General features: G+C 36.7%; 1 protein-coding gene across 5 annotated transcripts in view; it reads left to right on the plus strand.

The window, feature by feature from the left end:
• Positions 1 to 13920, plus strand: part of fbxw7 (F-box and WD repeat domain containing 7) — a 173335-nt gene extending 159415 nt beyond the window's left edge. For all 5 annotated transcript variants that reach the window (XM_077232408.1, XM_077232410.1, XM_077232407.1 and 2 more), the window contains 4 exons: positions 5516 to 5697; positions 7035 to 7260; positions 8230 to 8440; positions 11543 to 13920. In XM_077232408.1, coding sequence (XP_077088523.1) covers positions 5516 to 5697; positions 7035 to 7260; positions 8230 to 8440; positions 11543 to 11811 — 888 coding nt within the window. In that variant the 3' untranslated portion in view covers positions 11812 to 13920. The remainder of the gene's footprint in view (positions 1 to 5515; positions 5698 to 7034; positions 7261 to 8229; positions 8441 to 11542) is intronic.
• Positions 13921 to 19222: the final 5302 nt, after the last annotated feature.

Genomic DNA, 19222 nt, shown 5'->3' on the forward strand with positions numbered 1-19222 from the left:
ACTGGTTGACTTTTTCTCATTTTAGGAACACACTCATGAACACTGTTGTAGAATGTGTACAAAAGTTCTATCATGATTATGATGTTTGCAGGTCAATTTGACCCACATATGTCATTGTTAAAGGCACCCTCATAGACCTGAATTTTTTTTTTTTTTTTTTGAAAAGGGTAGTTAAGAAACTGATATAAAACACATTTATGCATTTGGCCGATGCATTTAAAAAAATCTTACACTGCATTGAAGGCGTATATTTTAATAAGTTTATGCATGTGCAGTTAATTGCAAATCAAACCCATGATCTTGGTGTTATTAGCACCATGCTCTACTGCTTAAGCTTCAGGTAAGCACTTTTCACACTTTTTCTCTTAAAAAATGGGGCAAAATAATAATATTCAGTTTATGAAAAACATTTTTTTGGTTTTCCATATTGTGATTTTAGTGAATTTTATTGAATCCGACTATAATGATAGTGCCCATATTTGTAACCTAATACAAGAATCTGCCCATAAGAGTCAAAACAATTCACTAGTTCTCTTGCCATTATTTAGTGGCTACATATCTTTAATTTGAGCTGAATCAGGAAAGCTGCGTAGGAAACACTGGCAACTACGTTAGCATACAGGTTGACAGATTTATACCCGACCCCTAGTATCATTAGCCAAACATGGAAATGAGTAAATGTCTGAGCGATGCCTGATACGAATGGAAGATAAAGATCTGATAGGCGTGCCGTGGATTACAGACCATCTTCACCCGCACTTGCATGATAATGCTATTACTGGCCCCCTTCCACAGTAAATGAATGGGCCTCATGCTGTGTGTAATAGGAAAGTGATTTTGCGGGAAGATTAGGCTCTAACGCAGCATCCTGCTCATTTGAATGTGTGCCACGCTTGAGGATGTGTACAGCACGATAAGCGTCTGATGAGGGATGAAATGTGACCGAAACATAAGCAAGCAGATGAGCTGCTTTGGATTAGGATCAAGATAAGAACAGGGGCTTCTATGGACTTTGGTTTTAATGTTGTCTCCATGGCATGACCAACAAAACAAACTACTTTGCACAGATTACCTGAATACATGAGGTGTTTTATGGATTGAACCACTTCACAGATTATATGTAGCACTCTCTCTCCATCTCACTGGGAGCTGTCGGACTCGTCCACAGTCTCCCGAGAAGGGTTTAGCCTAAAACTTCAGAGACAATCACCAGCACTCTGGAGCATGGAAGTTTCCTCTGTCAGCTGTACGGACAAGTATGACATCTAGCAGCTTTAAAATGCCTGTGGAATATTCCTCATATAGTGACACTTGGCCAACATCTCTCTCTTTCTGTCACATCACAACCAGCCCAGGGCTAAGACATATTTAATCTGGCTTTTCTGAGATGTGTCGACAGGATTTAACCACAGCTCTTTTCACCTGTTCAGGGATGAGTGGCGTAGAAAGTTGGTGACCACAAAAGGTTATGTGGATGCCTTGAAAAAAGTACAAAAAAAAATACTAAAGGGCTTTTCACACTGTGCTTAAAGCAGCATTTCTCAATTGTAATTTTGAAAGAGAAACCCCGGCCTGGCTAGCAACCATTGTCAAAAGTGCGATTTTCAGGCCTGGAGGAATCTGAAATTAATAAAATCATAGAGAAATCATGCACAATTCTGTAGTGAATATGAATGTTCCTTATGCTCTAAAATATTTATAAAATATTTATTTGGTTAAAAAAGATGTGTGTGTATATATATATATATATATATATATATATATATATATATATATATATATATATATATATATATATATATATATATAGTGAAGCCCACTATAATGGGCTCCACTATATATCTGGTTGTGATCTTTCAAAAGTGTGATTTTCTGTCCTGAAAAAGTCATGGTAATAAATAAAATCCTAAAAGATCTTGGAGAAGTCATGGAAATTTCTGTGGTCAAAAGATATGTTCTTGTTATGCTCTATAATTAAATATACATATTTCTTGGAAAAATTATTTAAATTGATATATCTAAAAAATTTGCAAACCTATGATGGAAAGTTACAGCAAAATATTTGGAAACAAATAAGTGGTCATAAGCATCCTCAGTGCTTACCTCATTAAAATTTCATGAGCTTTTTGTACTATTTATTTTCAGCACCTGAGGGGAAAAAATGTTGAACAGCGACGACAAACGCGTTACCTCGAAGTAACCAGCAGCTGTATTATGTTTGAATTATATTTCAGAAGATTTAAGATGCCAAAGCAAATTTCACAAAATTTCCATAGACAAATTAACTATTAAAGCATCTACTTGCATGCTATCGCCTCATGAATATGCAAAAAGAACATTAACCTGGTTTTTACAAATGTACAGTGTGATATTTCATTAATTACTAACCCAGGGTACAGTATGAACTGTGTGAAACCCTGGGTTTAGATTGCCAAATTAAATCCCGAAAGCCCTTGAGACTGTTTATGCAATGTGTTCAAAGCTGCTCTCTGCTGCTGGAGGTCACCTTTCATGGAGATGTGTTTACGGTAGCGCAGGAGATCTGGGTGTGACATGACGTACTGTAGAGAGGAGTGAGAAGGTCACAGGGAGTGTATGAGCATATGCATCTGTGTCTCTCACTGTGAAAACAACCCTCCAGCCTCCATCCTCCTGTTTACTTCTTGCTTTCATCACATCTTTCACTCAATCCTAAAGCCTTTGGCTCCATTTCACGCTCTCACTCCCCTCGTTTTCACTGCTTTATTCGGCTTTTAATTTCCTGCGACTCTCCTCCCCCTCCCTCGGTCCAGCCATGACTCAGACTGCACCTTTGGCTGACCACCAACTCCTTAACATGCAGACTGCAGCACTCCTGCCCAAACCATCCACCCACTCCTGCATCAGAGAAACAAACACACCCAGCCGGAGATTACCTTCATATGCTGATCTTGCATATCGTATATTATAAGATGTTCTAAACCTGTTCTGGAATAAGCTTAAACCTCTGCTTGTTTGAGGCCTGATGGGCTTAACTACCCACCTGAAGATTTTTAAATGTAGCTGTAGATAGATAATTAGCTTTGTGTAATGAGGTTAAAATTGTCTAACCCAGTGTTATTTTTGTATATTATATATTGTATATTATTATACAATTTACTAGTGTTGAATAAGCTTTTATTTGTAAGTTTTGGTTTTCATTTAAGTTTAGTAATTTTGTTTTTGTAATTTTTAATGTTTTCTTCTATTTAGTTTAATTCTATAACTCTATTTAGGTTTAAGTAATTTTAGTACGTCAATGCATTTTATTTCAGTTGCTAATTTTGGTTTGTTTTTCATTTATTTATATTTTGTTATATTTCAGTTTTGTCAACTAATGAATGGCCTGTGAAAAATGTAAAATAATGTGACATTTTGATTGCAGATCATAGCTGCATTCAAGGAATAATTCAGGGTACCCAAGTAACAGGGTACAAGGTATGAAATGAGAGAGCACGGTGTAGGCTAAATGACTCGGTGGAACGAAGACTTTTTTCATAGTTGTAGTTTGTTTAAACAATAACAACACTGATCTAACCTCTGATGACCTTCCGTCTTTAGATGGTCAGTCTTTCCCAGAAAGCTTACAACTAATGTAATGTGGTAGTGACAGCATTGTTTTATATGCAAAGACTCTGTTTACCCTTCTATTTATTCAAACAGCCATCAGCTATTTATTGGCCCTAGAAGAGGTTTTGTGCTTACGAGAACCATACCATGGTTATGGCACACTATAATTTCCTCTGTTATCTTGTATACCCTCCTTTAACTCCTTTACAAAGCCCAGACTCAATAGCTGAACAGTGTTTAACAGACAGATGTTCTTCAAACTCCAGTTCCCACAAACCATTGTAGTCTGTGGTTTGGTGATGAAAAGCTTTAATAATAGTGCTCTTCCAGATGGGAGAGGACTCTTTTAGTATGAAAATAGGAGGGTTAGCAATGAAAACAGCTGCTCTAAACAGTCTGCTCACTATCTGAAACACGGAATTTGTGTGCCAATCCTGGCCATTCAGGAATATGGTGGGTCTTGAACACCAGAACGAGGGTGATGAAATGGGACCCACTTCAGTCCGACGAGCGCAATGTGGAAGGAGACTAAACAAAATAAACACGGGCACTTTACCACCCTAGCCACAATTTGCACGGTATCTTCTTCCCTAAGATTAGATGTGGACTGTAAAATGAGTGGAATTTGGAAGGGGTTTCTCAAATGGATTTAAACCTCGATCCTTGGCTTCAAACGTTTCCCACCAGCCACTCAAATGGAATGTTAATCTCCATGCCTCGTGGGTGCCACAGACTTTTTAATGTCTTTTATGGTTTCTCAACGGGCAGATAAACAGACACCCAAGCCATTTGGTTTCAAAGGTCCTCTTCCAGAGACAGCCTGAGCAGGCTGTAATCGCCTGCGAACACAGCACGGCATTATTTAAACAACCCCAACATTCCATGGAAAGATCCATCGCCTTTGTAACACATACTCATTATGGAACACAACGCCTCATGCATAATGCAGTAAGATGTACATTAATATTCATGATTTAACCTCCCTCCCTTTTTCTCTCTGGCATGTTATGGACACTACAAATCTGAGTGGAGTAGCTTTTGATCCCAAGATAAGAAATTGGCTTTGGACACGTTTTAGCACGGGATTGTTTAGAGATGACATCCCTGTCGTTCATCCAGTTCCCTATTAAAAGCCATTCTGCTTTTAACCCCTTTGTTTTATCCCATTTGTTATTTTTGCAGGTACAGTAATGGTTTGAAATGATTGTTAATTGGTTTGATTTCCTCAGTAGTTGCTCTTTTGTTCGATCAATTGCCACATATGGCGATAGAACAAAGCAAGGCGCGTTAAAACGCTCGAAAGCCCTCGGTAGCGTGGAGGTTGGTCACCGCTTCTAAAGATTAATGATGCATTGCGGTTGATCATGAATCGAGATGGAGAAAGAAATAGGAGCAGCTGCATTATGAATTAAAAGCCTTGAGACCTCCTCTTTCACATCTCCTAGGTTTATCACCCCTGCTTTTATCGGTCATGGTTCAGAGGTACGCCTTTGACACTTGCAAAGCTTTCCACTCGCCTCATAGCACAACGAAATGACCACAGGCACCTTTGATTTCATGTTTGCCTCTGAAATTAAATTGAATTTGGTTTAATTAGATTTAGAGGAAATGGCCTATAGCCTTATGGATTATTCTATGGGATTTCTCTCATCATGCCGATCGATATCTAATATATGATATGAAATAAGGAGTTTCTTTTTCCAGTAACTCTGCTACCTGCTTCAAATGGACTGTAGAGTTATTTGATATATGTTGATAAGCACAAGTAATGTTTTGGTAAAGGTTAAAGTGATGGATCTGAGTGCTTTTAAATTTGTGGGTAATTAATTTGCTTTCTTTTTTGTTGGCCATTCTTTGAGTTGCAGTTTAAACGCATGCCATTGTAATTCAATTGATTTACACTTAAATTCCTTCTCTGTGTCGCCAGTGTTTGCGGACGTTAGTCGGCCACACCGGAGGGGTCTGGTCCTCTCAGATGCGAGACAACATCATTATCAGTGGCTCCACAGACCGAACGCTGAAGGTCTGGAATGCAGAGACAGGAGAATGTATCCACACGCTGTATGGTCATACCTCAACAGTGCGCTGTATGCACTTGCATGAGAAAAGGTAACATCTACCACCTCCCAAAGCTCACTTTACATCCAGATGCATATAGATTGCTCCACTGAGGTTATACAAGCTTTACTCATATTAATACAGTAAAGGCAGTAATATTATGAAATATTTTGACACTTAAAAAAAATGTAATTTTCCATTTGAATATATTTAAAAATGTAATTAATTCCTATGATGGCAAAGTTGAATTTACAGCAGCCATTACTCCAGTCTTCAGTGTCACATGATCCTTCAGAAATCATTCTAATATGCTGATTTAGTGCTCAAAAAACATTTCGTATGAATGATAAGTCAATAGTTTGTCCACTTTGGTTCGTGGCCTTTTTGTGTTTTCCTTCACATTTACATGAATTAAATGCTTTATTAGGTATATTAAAATTACCCCAGTTCAGTTATAAGGAAAACAAAAAAAAAGTGAATGATTAATACATTTGTGTGGATTGCACTCTTAGCACAATACATTTTTCACTCATAGTATCAATGTTTTTTTTAAGAATATTTGAAATTAAGCATATGTTAAAACTGTTAAAATTAGTTTGAAATTAAAATTAAAAACTTTTACATTAAATATTCAAATATTAACGGTATTGAATTGAATCATATCTGGTTAAAAGAAATTGAAAAGGAAACACTGATGTAGAGTATCAGCTTTGGATAAACAACTACCATGCATGAGTTATTTTTTTTTTTTCAAATGTTATATAGTAAAATACATTATATAATACTTCTTTACAGATAATTCCATTCAATAGCAGCCCACAGTGCTGGTTAATCCGCACATTTCCCATTTGATTTCAGCTGTACTCATTAATCGTGCTCATATACAGAGTTGAGCGTTGCTTCTTTATGCTCTGTTGTTAACTACACTATTGCTCGCCTGACAATATTCTTTGTTTTCAATGCCTTTGGGCCAATTGGTGTGCATTTTTTCCCTTTGTGTCAAGCTTGATTGCTTATTTTGTTCAGTGACTTCAGGCTTCATTCAGCAACAACAATAGTAGTTTCTGTTTGTTACTCTTCGCTTCACCAAAATCCATTTTAATGTTCATTTTGTTCATTTTGAAAAATATATCATACTCTTTTCCTAGGGGTCTGGTTTTATAAACAAAGTATGTTTTCCCTTTGATTTATGTAATGCTATAAGCAAATGCAACCCTTGAAGGTACAAGCAATTGACTGTCATAGACTGCTGAATTGATGCCTGATTAAATTCTAGCATCATAAGTTGAAAAAGAAATCCTTCCAACATTATTATGTGAAACTTTTAATGCGAGCACACAGTTTTTTCAAGATGTTGAAAAGTAAACCAGTTTGTTTTTCTCTCTCAGGGTGGTGAGTGGTTCTCGGGACGCCACACTGCGGGTTTGGGACATAGAGACGGGTCAGTGTTTGCACGTGCTCATGGGTCACGTGGCAGCTGTTCGCTGCGTGCAGTATGATGGCCGTAGGGTTGTCAGCGGTGCCTATGACTTCATGGTGAAAGTCTGGGATCCTGAAACCGAGACCTGCCTACACACACTCCAGGGTCACACCAACAGAGTCTACTCCCTACAGGTAAACAGACATTTACCTACACCTGACACATATGCCTTGACTAACACTCGGCCACTTCACCTGCCTCTCAGAGGTCTGATTAATGGCTGATGGATTCATAGTCCTTTAAATCAAGAAAAAGAATCAAGCCATCTCCTCGAAGAAAAATTAAATGTCTTTGCAGGTTATTGCTAGGTTAATTCTTGAGCAGTAAGGCTCAAGCATCACTCAGTGCTCTAAGGAAGAGCGAAAGAAGAGATATTTGGCCTGAATAAGAAGCGCGTTCATTCTGTCTATTCTCTTAAAAACTTTCATGACCTACTGCTATCTGTGCAGGAAGTTTATCTTAACTACACTCCTTCAGTGACTCAGGATTATCTAATCATGAGTGCTATTAGGTGTAACTGCAATAGGATCTGAAAAAGGCATAATTATATTTTATTTTGGTTCATAATTACAGGGTCAAGCTGTGTAAGGAAATCTTTTTTTTTTAATGGCTACACTGCATAACATTATAAAATTGTTAAACTAGCTACATTGCATAACATTATAAAATTGTTAAACTATTTTAAACCAAGATTTTTATTTATTTTTGTATCTTGGACAGTCTATTTTGTCTTTGACACTACAACTGTGGGACAAAACATTTGGGCTGTAGTCCATACTAATCTGCATTTGTCCTCATTTGTTCATATATCCATCATTTTAAGAGCTTTGCAGTAATTACATAAGTTAATCAAACATAGTGCCATTTAATGCAATAACAATGGAATGGAAAATATCTGGAATTCAGCTTGTGCTGCATCTCATTGTGAAATGAATCAAATCCCTTCCCTGCTCAATACAGCTTTTATTGAATTCTTGGGTTTTATTCTAGACACAGAATAAGCCAAATGACTAGGCTACTCTGGGTGTTTAGCCACAGTTTTCTTACATAATGTAATTTATTAATTACTGAAAAATGATTTATTTAATCCGCTCTTTCTACAGTTCGACGGCATCCATGTAGTGAGTGGTTCGTTGGACACGTCAATTCGGGTGTGGGATGTAGAAACGGGAAACTGTATTCACACGCTCACAGGTCATCAGTCTCTTACCAGTGGCATGGAGCTCAAAGATAATATCCTTGTCTCTGGAAACGCTGACTCCACCGTCAAGATCTGGGACATCAAGACCGGCCAGTGCCTACAGACACTGCAAGGTGAGCAGAGAGAGTATGACTGATCGCAACTCAGTCAAAGGAATAGTTCACCTAAAAAATTACAGTGACAGATCAGTGACTTAAAGAGATAGTTCACCCTAAAATCAAAATTAAGTCATAAATTACTTACTCTGGTGTTGTTCTAATGCCATATGCCCTTTTTTCTTTTATGGACCACAAAAGGAGATTTTTTGTTTTTAAATGTTCCGCTCGCGCTCGTCCATATAATGGTAGCGCATAGTGCCCTGCATCAAGCTTATAAAAAAAGATGCAAAAGTATCACAGAATGATCCCATGTGACTCGTATATACCAAGAGTTGTAGGGGTATACGATATAAAATTGAATGCATTATTTAACGAAAACCCTGACCTTGGCAGTTGGTCTTCAGTCCATGGCTACGCAACGTGTGCTATCGTGTGACACTGTTAGCGCCGCAGTTTACTCCGTCTCACCCAGAAAAAGCACACAATCTGTTATTCCATGTTCTAGACACTAAATCCATTTTCTTTGCGCTAAACTAAACTAAGGGAAAAGAGAAAATATAAATGGAATCTGTACATGAAATGCTTAATATTAAAGATGAATGAGAAACAGCAGGTGCTCTTTGCCATTGTGGCTATTTATCTGGAGCGAAAGCACAAGCAACGGACTATCTGTGTTCACAAATCCATTCAGGCTCTGAGTCAGCACAGCAAGTGTCCCTGTATGTACACAGAGACACATCATAAATTATAGGAAAGGTGCTAACCTCTAAAATAAATTTCAATACAGTATAATCGTATAATCACGTACGCTCCACTGACTTCACTCCTATTGGTTGACGCTCTGAAAAGTCGCTCTTTATTTGCGTTGTTAAACATATCTAGTATATATTATTGTTTTAGGGTGAACTGTTCCTTTAAGATTTTTATCCATTGCATTTTAACCACAAACAACATTTTTACTTCATATTCAGGCCAAAGGAAAAAAATTTTTTTTACATTTGTTTCCAAAGATGTATTTTTCATAATTCCCAGCCTCTCTTAGCATCTTGAGCTTTAATCGGAATAGATGACATGATGAAAGGAATTGGAGGGGGATGTGGTGGTCTTGTTGGGGGTGCCCAGAGGGTAAGACTGAGGGGGATGGACCATATATCAGTTTGTAGGTCATTTAATTAGGTCATTGAGCATTTCCTGTTATTACTTAATGATGCTCATTTGACATAATAAACAAAAACACACATTTGACCCCAGACAAGATGCTCAACTCAACGGCTGAGCTTTGAAGTGCGAATGCTCATAGACTGAGTCACTCATTAAAGGAAAAGGGTCTATTGTGTCACTCTGTGTAGTGTCTTGCACATCAATAGAGAGCGGCCATCTCATTTACATTCACACAGTTGACTTTAGCGCTCTACTAATGGGTATTCATGAGCGATTTCGTGCCTTTGAAATGGATATTTTGAGTTTTCATTCACTCATGAACTTCAATCTGTCTTTGTTCTCAGGTCTAGATGTTTGATAACATGATAACAGTATTTGACTACAGATTGCCTGTAATAGCTCACCACACCCCTCTGCAGTAACAGGAACCAGTATACTGTAGCACATCTCTTTTTTTGCTTTATATGCCTCGCTGACAGCAGTCTAAGCACTTTTGTTTAGACTCAGATGTTCCTTGGCCTATCAGAAAGATTGGCTCAATTCAATACCTCAAGGGCATAGAATCAAAGCCATTAATGCCACAGTATTTCCCGTAACCATAGTTACACATCCTCTCTCCGATTTCTCCGATGTGGCAAGTAGCTGCAGGTCGATTTCCTGTCTATCATGCTTTCAGCGTTGTGGTGTGTGTGATGGGCCTCTTCATCTGGAATCCCTTGTAGAATCCGTTGTACTCTTTAAAAAGCATAATTATTAGGGAAATAATATACTTTAAAAAAAATATACTTAAGTGCAAATTGAATGTTCTGTTTTTGACACTTAAAAGGCATGTTATTTGCTGTAAAATGAAAATGTATTTTAGTTGAAATTTATATTAATGCTATTATTTGAACTTAAGAGTGCTTATTTGGTCAATATTAGTACTACTTAAGCATATAAATAAATGTACTTAATTTGACATTATTACAAATAGAGCTTAACGATTAATCGTTAAAAGATTGCGACCTTTATTCTAACACCCACACAATCTTAAACCTTTGACAAGTAGTTGCGATCACAGCTGGACATTCAAATCTGCATCAGCGCTGCTGAAGAGCCTGAGAGCTGTTGTCCTCTATGAAACGGCTTCACAAACGGTCTTTTCAAACAGTCCATCATTATTTCTGTTACAATAATTTATATTACCACAGAAGTACTGGAATAAAAGTTTTTATTTCTGATATAAACACTATATATGGTAGCGATCAAAATAAAGCAAATCAACTTTTGAAAGTAACTTGATGCTTTAAAGATTGTATCAATTACATTACAGCAGTAGGTGGCAACAAGTGACTGTTAAAACATGTAGGCTATTTGTCATTGAATCATTTATTCAGGGGATTCGTTCAGATATGCTGATTCATCCAATAATGAAACAAGTGGAGTCTTTATGAGTGAGTCATTGAATCATTCGTTCAGACAAAAAAACAACAACCTCTAATCATTTTTTTTTTAAACAGACTGCAGCAATTAAATTTTTTTTTAGAACCTCTAGTAAATTACAAGTTATTTTGTTTAGTTGTCTATTTAGAACCGTAATCTATTTTAAACAACAACACAAAATCGTGATCATCAATTTATTCAGAATCGTGCGGCTCCTATTACAAGGTCAAGAGTGTCAAGAAACAATCAAAAGTGTAGGTGTGCTCCAAGGACACTGTAAAAATTATATGATCAATAATTTGACAACAAATGTTTTTACATCCAAGTTGATTTTACTTAAAAATTTAAGGCAGCAATTTTTTTACAGTGTACACTTAAGTGGCCTTTTATTTCAGTAATGTTATATTATCTGCAAGTAGTTTTTTTTTTTAATTTTCCTTTTGCGATTTGAGTACTCAATACAATTAAATGTACTTAGTTTTCACAATGAATGTCAACTCTTAACTTATTTTCTTTCTTTTATCTCGCTCTTAGGTCCCCACAAGCACCAGAGTGCAGTAACATGCTTGCAGTTCAATAAGAATTTTGTCATCACCAGCTCCGATGACGGTACGGTGAAGTTGTGGGACCTTCGGACAGGCGAGTTCATCCGCAACCTGGTCACACTGGAGAGCGGAGGCAGCGGTGGTGTGGTCTGGCGAATCCGCGCCTCCAATACCAAACTCGTTTGCGCGGTGGGCAGCCGTAACGGCACGGAGGAAACCAAGCTCCTGGTGCTGGACTTTGATGTGGACATGAAGTGAAGCGGGTGAACTTAAAGGGGACTTGTTTGTAAAATGGGAAGTGGGGGGAGAGCAACCTGCCCCGGGTCTTTCCGCGTCAGGACCGATCGCTCACTTCATGGCATCTCCACCTCCCCGATAAGTTGCCGCCAACATCTCTCCCCGTCGTGCCACGGTCCACGACTGCCGCCACAGTTCCGTTCACCTTCCGAAGGGGGAGGGGTGGGGGCAGACGCTCATGCACCACAGCATTCTGGGAAGGAAACTGACAGGAAGGACTTGGGAAGACTGGATTGTCCCTTTTCCTACCGCTCAAGGCGACCTTGCACAGAGACTTGTTCGCTCAAGCCTGACTGAAATTCACACCCATATGTACAAACGTTATTTTTTTGATCAAAACAGTCAACACTGTATACATGAAACCCTAAAGCATCAACACAGACACAGAGTGATAAATAGTGTATACAAATAAAATTTTAATGGAGAAAGATGAGAATTGAAGAGCTTTGTACTGCTGGAGTGGTTCGAGAAAGAGAGACAAAGGAAGCCAATTTTGTCAGTCCTCATTAACCTCAGCACACGCCAAATATCCCTTTCTTCCTCGCACGTTATTTTCTTTTGTATCCGTTTTTTTTTTTTTTTTTGCTTTGTTCCCCACAACTTTTGTTTGTTTTTTTGGTTTTTGCATCAACAGCTGTGAATTAAAGTTTTGTGCTTTTTTTTTCAGGTTCAGCATTTTTTGTTCACTTCCTGCCTACTGTTGCAAACAACAGGTCTCAGTATTAAGCTAAACCCACTCTGCTGTTTCACACATTTTTGAGGTTTTACTTGTGATGTTTTTTTTCTTTTCTTTTTTTTATAAATTCAGTACTCCATAAGCAGTGCCTCTCTGGATCGGAGATGACCTGCGTTCATTGTTTTTCAACCAGTCTGGTCTCATTAGTTCTTCAGTGCTGGTGCTCTGTGGGAAATGAGAATGTTTTCCCATAAGCTCCTGGGAATATGTCTCTTCCCACCCCCCACCTTTTTTTCCCCCCCAGTACTGTCCATCCCAGTGGCCAAACTGGATTTTATGCTGCTAGACACAGAAAAAAATAAGGTGGAACTTTAACTGGCTGTGACGTTTTAGTCCCAGACGAAATTCTAAACAAAAGTTACTTCTAGAGTTTGAACTTATAAAAACGACACAAACAAACGTACCAACAAAAGCAAGATATCGACATAACAGCTTCTCTCTTTTTTTGCCACTGAAACTTGAGCCAAATGTGCCTCTACGAGGCGTAGAGGAGGGAGAATGTCTGACAAAGAGACGGGTTTGTCTGCTGAGATGAAACGACAGACGAGTAGAAACTATTTTGCGCGTTTGTGAGCATGACTGGGTGTGCGTGCGGGTGTGTGTTTGAGCAAATTGTTCACACATTCCTTGGGACAAAAGCTCTGCCAGCCTGTTCTGTGCGGAAATGTATGCTTCGACAAAAAAGAATACCGTTCTTGTTTTTAATGAGTTGAAAAAACGAGATTGTTGGAGCCGACGTTAAGTTACCGAGGAAAAAAGGTGGTCTTAGTGTACAGAAATGGACATCTGATTACGTTTTAAGTGCTAGAGCTAACCTGGTTCCGTTGGTAATGCTCTGAGTTTTTTTTTTTTTGTTTAGTTTTTTTTTGTTAAGTTTTTGGGTTTTTTTTATGGTAAAGCAGCTTCATAGTTAAACAACGTAACCGCATCCGTAGCCAAACGATTTGTCTCATCCTCCAAGTCACACAACTCAAGCTGAACTGTGAAAGTGGTTTAACACTGTATATTAAAAGAAAAAACAATCTTGTTCTTTCTCCTTTTTTCTTTTTTTTCTGTTTAATTTATAATCTGGTTTGAGAAATCAGATGTTGGAGCTGTTTTATTTTTTCAGTTTATGTAAACTGCCTGGCATAACAGACAGATAAAAAAAGAAACCTTAAAGGGATTGTGTATTTGTTTGATTCATTTAGAATTTTTATTTTCTTATAACTTAAGTGCAATAAAATGTGGGTTTTTCTTTGTTCATTTCAACGATTTTGGCTGTCTGTGTTCCTCAATGTGTGAAAGTGTGTCATGTGTCCAATAAAGCTTCTTTAGTTTGTTCCGCTTAATAACAAGGCATTCCAACTATGGGGCTTATTGGTTAATGTGATTTTCATTTAACAAGGCAGAAAAGCTTGTCTTCTCTTATCTTCTAGACAGGATGGCAACTCTTCTCCGTCCTGTACATCTCATCCTCACTTTAAAGCCCCAGATGTGTGAGTTGGACCGCATTTTGTCCTGCAGAACGGCTGATAAATCATTTGAAAATACCTGCCTCTTGTCTCAAGCATAGATCAGTAGACCTTTCTAAACCAGCCAGTGTTTGTCACTTTACAGTGCATCCTTCAATTACATGCAAACCGGCTACAATCTTTTTATGCACATTACTCCTCCATGATCGCTTCAGACGAATGTACATCTGAGCTCTGAGACATAACCAAACGTTTTTCAGTTGGTGGATGATGTATTTCTCTGTATCCGTTGCAGAGTCATCCTGCCTAAAGCTACAGGACGTTCATAGCCTGTTGCCTAGCAATGGTTCAGCTCTGCTTAGTTACTACAAAGTTCGAATTTTTGATACTGTAAGTCAAGAATGAGTACTGGAAGAAAACCCATACTATATTATGATATTCTCTGTTCTGTTAAAAGTATTGCATACAATTTATGGTTAAAGAAAATAAATGGGGAGCAGTAGCCAGAAATTCACAGTAAAAATACTGTGACAACGTTTCTAGTATTAGGGATAGAATATTGGTGCCTGTATAATTACAGCTTTATAACTGGATGTTTCATTGAGTTATAAAACTACTACTTGACCTACTAAAATTAGCTTTTCCCTAAAAAGTTCTTTAAGGCTTGCCCATAAAACGAGGCCAAAAACAGACATACAACAGACGTCGCACAGGGGTTTACTGAGACAACAGCATCAGGGCAACACACCTCACTAAAATAACCTCATAAACATTAACTACATAACATTAAATGCAACAACAACAAAAAAAAACACTGTAATGTACTTTACTGAAAACAAAAATAAAATTATGTAAATAAAATATAACCATTATTTGATGCCACATAGGGACTTTTTCTGGTAATTCATAGGTTTTACTTACAAAACATAAATTTGCTAGTATTTTACAGTAGAATTACAAATTCGATTTTAAACCATTTACAGGTGTTCACTGTATGGTAAGGTAACTGACCGTTAACTGGTTAGCAGGTATTTGCTATTGTTTTTACAGTAAAAATTACAGAACATTCCATGCATGAATCCATGCATCATTTAAGAAGTTCAGACAAGAATATTTATTTTTTTAATTTAAGTTTCTTTTGGTTGTGAAAATGTTGAAATGAAAAAGATATAAATAATGCCTAAGGCATTGATTATTTTGCCATGAAGCAGAAAACATTTAGATTACTAAATTAAAAATATAATTAGAAATTTGTTAAATATATGTAAGTAACATTTGAAGATTAGATTTTAATGATTGAGATGTATGTATTGCCAGACAAACTACATTTCAAACTTGGGAATAAAGTAGAAAGATCAAAGACCTATTCTATTAAAAAATATATTTTATTGTATTTTTTATTTTATTATTTCATTTCAATTAATCTTGCACAGACCTTGTCCACATTCTAAGAGTGTGAATACATTGCATGGACTGTAGTGAAACGTAGTAATGAAAGACTCAAGATGGATGCTTCATGTATTTAAAATAAAGCTTGCATAAGCTTGATATCAAGGAAACGACTAATATACAGAAGCTTGACAAGTTCTTCTGGACTCTGCATCCAGATCAATGCAGCAATATTTATGCGTCATGTTATTAAAATCATTTAGACATCTGCTCTCTCTGTCAGCTCTGGTGATATGGTTCTTTATTCACTTTATTTAATTATTCAAAAATGAAGACTAAAGAGCATTAAAAATCAGCCTGAGCCCATGAGTTCTGATTCTTGACGATCAGCTCCAGAATAGTTTTGCTGTCCTAGTATTTGGAAAGCAAACTTGAAAAATTGACTCGTTTGACAGTCAGTGACTAACTGCAGTGGACGTTCATGGGATTGAATGTCAGTTGTTATCTAACGGTTCACCTTTGACATCTACCACTTTCTCTCACCTAAAGCACACTTGACTCACCAATCTTATTTAGATGCTGGTGTGTCATTTTCATTTTTAGTTGATTTGAATGTCAAAAAATGCATCAAGATTGGTTTCTGAAATCTCGCTCATTCATTAACGTTTAATCTTTTTTCACATTCAGGCAGTTTATTGGCTTCAATAAATATCCCGCCGTGTAGATTCGTTTGATTCAGAAGTTCCATGGCCCTGTTTATTAGTCGAACTTGAAAGAGAAAAAGGAGAGCAAGAGAGCATCATTATTTTTATAAGAACAATAAAGGAAGGCCTATATTGAAGAGTTGAGGAATTTCATAAAAGAGTGGAAAACGAGGGGATGAAGGATTAAGATCTTTTTCTTCACCCTGGTTTCTTTGTTCCTGTAATCCTGCCCCCCACGAGTGGCGCTTCATGGGAGAATCCTGTCTGTACGCTTTGATACTAACAGCACCACAATAGATAACTGCATGATCTACAATCATATTCACTGATGTGATCATTTGATGGGATAAAAAAAAATCGTACCCAGGAGCGAAACCCTGGCAGATTGGTGAATTTTGCTCAGCGAAGGAACACGTTTGATTTGTCAACACAAAATTACTTTGTACAATTAGAAGCAAATAGCTTTTGTTCATAAATATGCATGTAGTTCTTACAATAAACAGTTTAATTTAGAAGAAAGCCAATGAATATGCAGACTAGATATTTAAGTGTGTTTTAAAGTTCTGGGAATTGGAAAGACCCTGCATGCTTTCCAATGTTTTCCCGTGTAAAATATATTCCACAGACAGAATGTTTGAGGATGCTGTATTACTTCTTCATGCCTCATTTATTTGCTATTGCTGAACAGCTAAAGCACCAATTAAGTAACAGGCTTGTTTTAGCTGTGGTTCTAACTAAGGGTTAGAAGATACCTGAAGAAATTATTGTCTGTTTTCCCAGTCTCTTTTCATTTCCTGCGTCATATTGTAACTCATTGTGTCTGCCAACATCTACAACTACTGTCCAACAGATAGTGGTCAGGAAGAATTTTTGGTGTAGCACTTTCTATGAAGACCATTTAATGAATTATAGCCCCATTTATACTTATAAGTATTTCCATTCTAAAAATATATTTATAAAGACTCATTAAGACCTATACTGCTTTATAATAACAGTTATAGTTACATTTATATTATATTTTATTATTGCCAAGTCATGCGTTTGCTTTTTTAATGTGCATGCTCATAATCAGTTATACACTGATTTATAATGTAAAACTATATCAAAAATTATGTTTTTCAATGTTAATCAATTATGTTTTTAATGGATAATGTTTTAATTAGAGGTAATACATGAATGGTAATTTGGATTTGTTAAAATCTATATCTCCTCAGCCATATGGTATTGCTTATAGCGGTTAAAAAACAAATGCTGTAAAAAATATTGTTTCCCTAGTAGGTTTAAAAAAAATATTATTTATTACAGGAATTATTGTTCATTAGTTACATTTACAAGTAAACAACTTAAAATGTATAATGAGCACATCTTGATTTCTTAACATTTGCTTTTTGGAAAATTGCATCCTATGTTTTTACTTTACTTAAAGCCATCAGTGATGCATTTATAGAGGTTAGTAACTGTATTATCAGCACAGCTATTAATAACAATATATTCACTTATTTGACAGAAATAAATCTGAATTACTAAAAAGTCATTGTAACTAGGCTATAATATAATAACCCTATAGCAATGCTGGTTGCATCTTTATAAATACATCCATGGAACCATACGACTGACTAATTAATAATTATAAATCAGTGTAATGGATTATGAGCATGCGCATTGAAAAAGCAAATGCATGACTAAGTAATTATAAAAAAATAATATAAATGTAATTATAACTGTTCTTATAAAGCAGTATAGGTCTTAATGAGTCTCTATAAACATAAAATAAATGTTTTAAATTTTAATATTTAAAAATGTAATTGATTCCTGTGATGGCAAAGCTGTTATGTGGGTGGCGGATGAACCCAGGCGCAGACAGGATGCGGTGACACAACATTTAATAATAGACAAAAACAGGGAAAACAAAACCCACGAGGGGGCAAAACGGGACTGGAACAGGAATCACTAAACTAGACTAAGACTTTATAAACTAACAACAGAAACAGGTACAGTAATACACTAAACAAAACTCTCACAAGGTACTCACAGGTAAGTAAACTCACAGATAGGAATCACAGTATCAAACAATGAACCGACACAGGACAGCAAACACAAGGGGATTATATAGGGAACACTAATGACGAGGACAGGTGAATCTGACTAGACAATAATGACAAGACGAGGGTAACAAGGGGGCGGAGTTACAAAACAAGACAACACAAGCACATGGCCCAAATAACAGACCATGCGCTTGTACACAAAACATGATTCTGTCATGATCCTGCCTCACGACCAGGGAAAATCAAGAACACTAAGGTAGAATCATGACAAAAGCTCAATTTTCAGACGGATTACTCAAGTCTTCAGTGACACATGATCTTTCAGAAATCATTCTAATATGCTGATTTGATTCACAAGAAGGAATTCTTATCAATGATAAGTTGTGCTGCCTTATATTTTTGTGGAAACCGTGATGCTTTTTCTGGATTTTTTGATGAATAGCAAGTTCAAAAGAACAGCATTTATTTTAAATAGAATTGTTTGTAAAATTGTAAATATCTTTACTGTCACTTTTGATCAGTTTATTGCATCCTTGCCAATTGAAAGTATTCATTTCTTTCTTACTGACACCAAACTGTAGGAAGTGACAAAATTTGTGGACATTGTCTGATAATCTTTACCTTAGTGAGTTGTTAAGTGCTGCCACTGAATCATTGAATCAATGAATTGGATCAACTAATTAAAGAACAAATTATTCATTGTGAACTGGTTCAACTTGTTCATCGAAACAATTTGATTTAAAAGAATAATCGAATCCTCTCAGAATTGGGTGAACTATAAAATACCCATAATATTATAAAAAAATTGTCTTTATTGGTTTAAGTTACCTTTCTGGAACAGATTTGTTAAAGGGATAGTTCACAAATGGAAATGGTGTCATTACTTACCCTCAAGTTGTTCCAAACTGAATGAATTTCTTCTGCTGAATACAAAAGAAGATATTTTGAAGAATGTTGGTAATTGGACAGTTGACGGCACCCATTGACTTCCATAGTATTTTTTTCCCCCTACAATGAAAGTCAATGCGGTCCATCAACTGTCTG

The sequence above is a fragment of the Siphateles boraxobius genome, unplaced genomic scaffold (genome assembly GCF_051911475.1).
Source record: "Siphateles boraxobius isolate OS27281-9 unplaced genomic scaffold, OSU_SipBor_1 17, whole genome shotgun sequence".
Taxonomy (NCBI): Eukaryota; Metazoa; Chordata; class Actinopteri; order Cypriniformes; family Leuciscidae; genus Siphateles; species Siphateles boraxobius.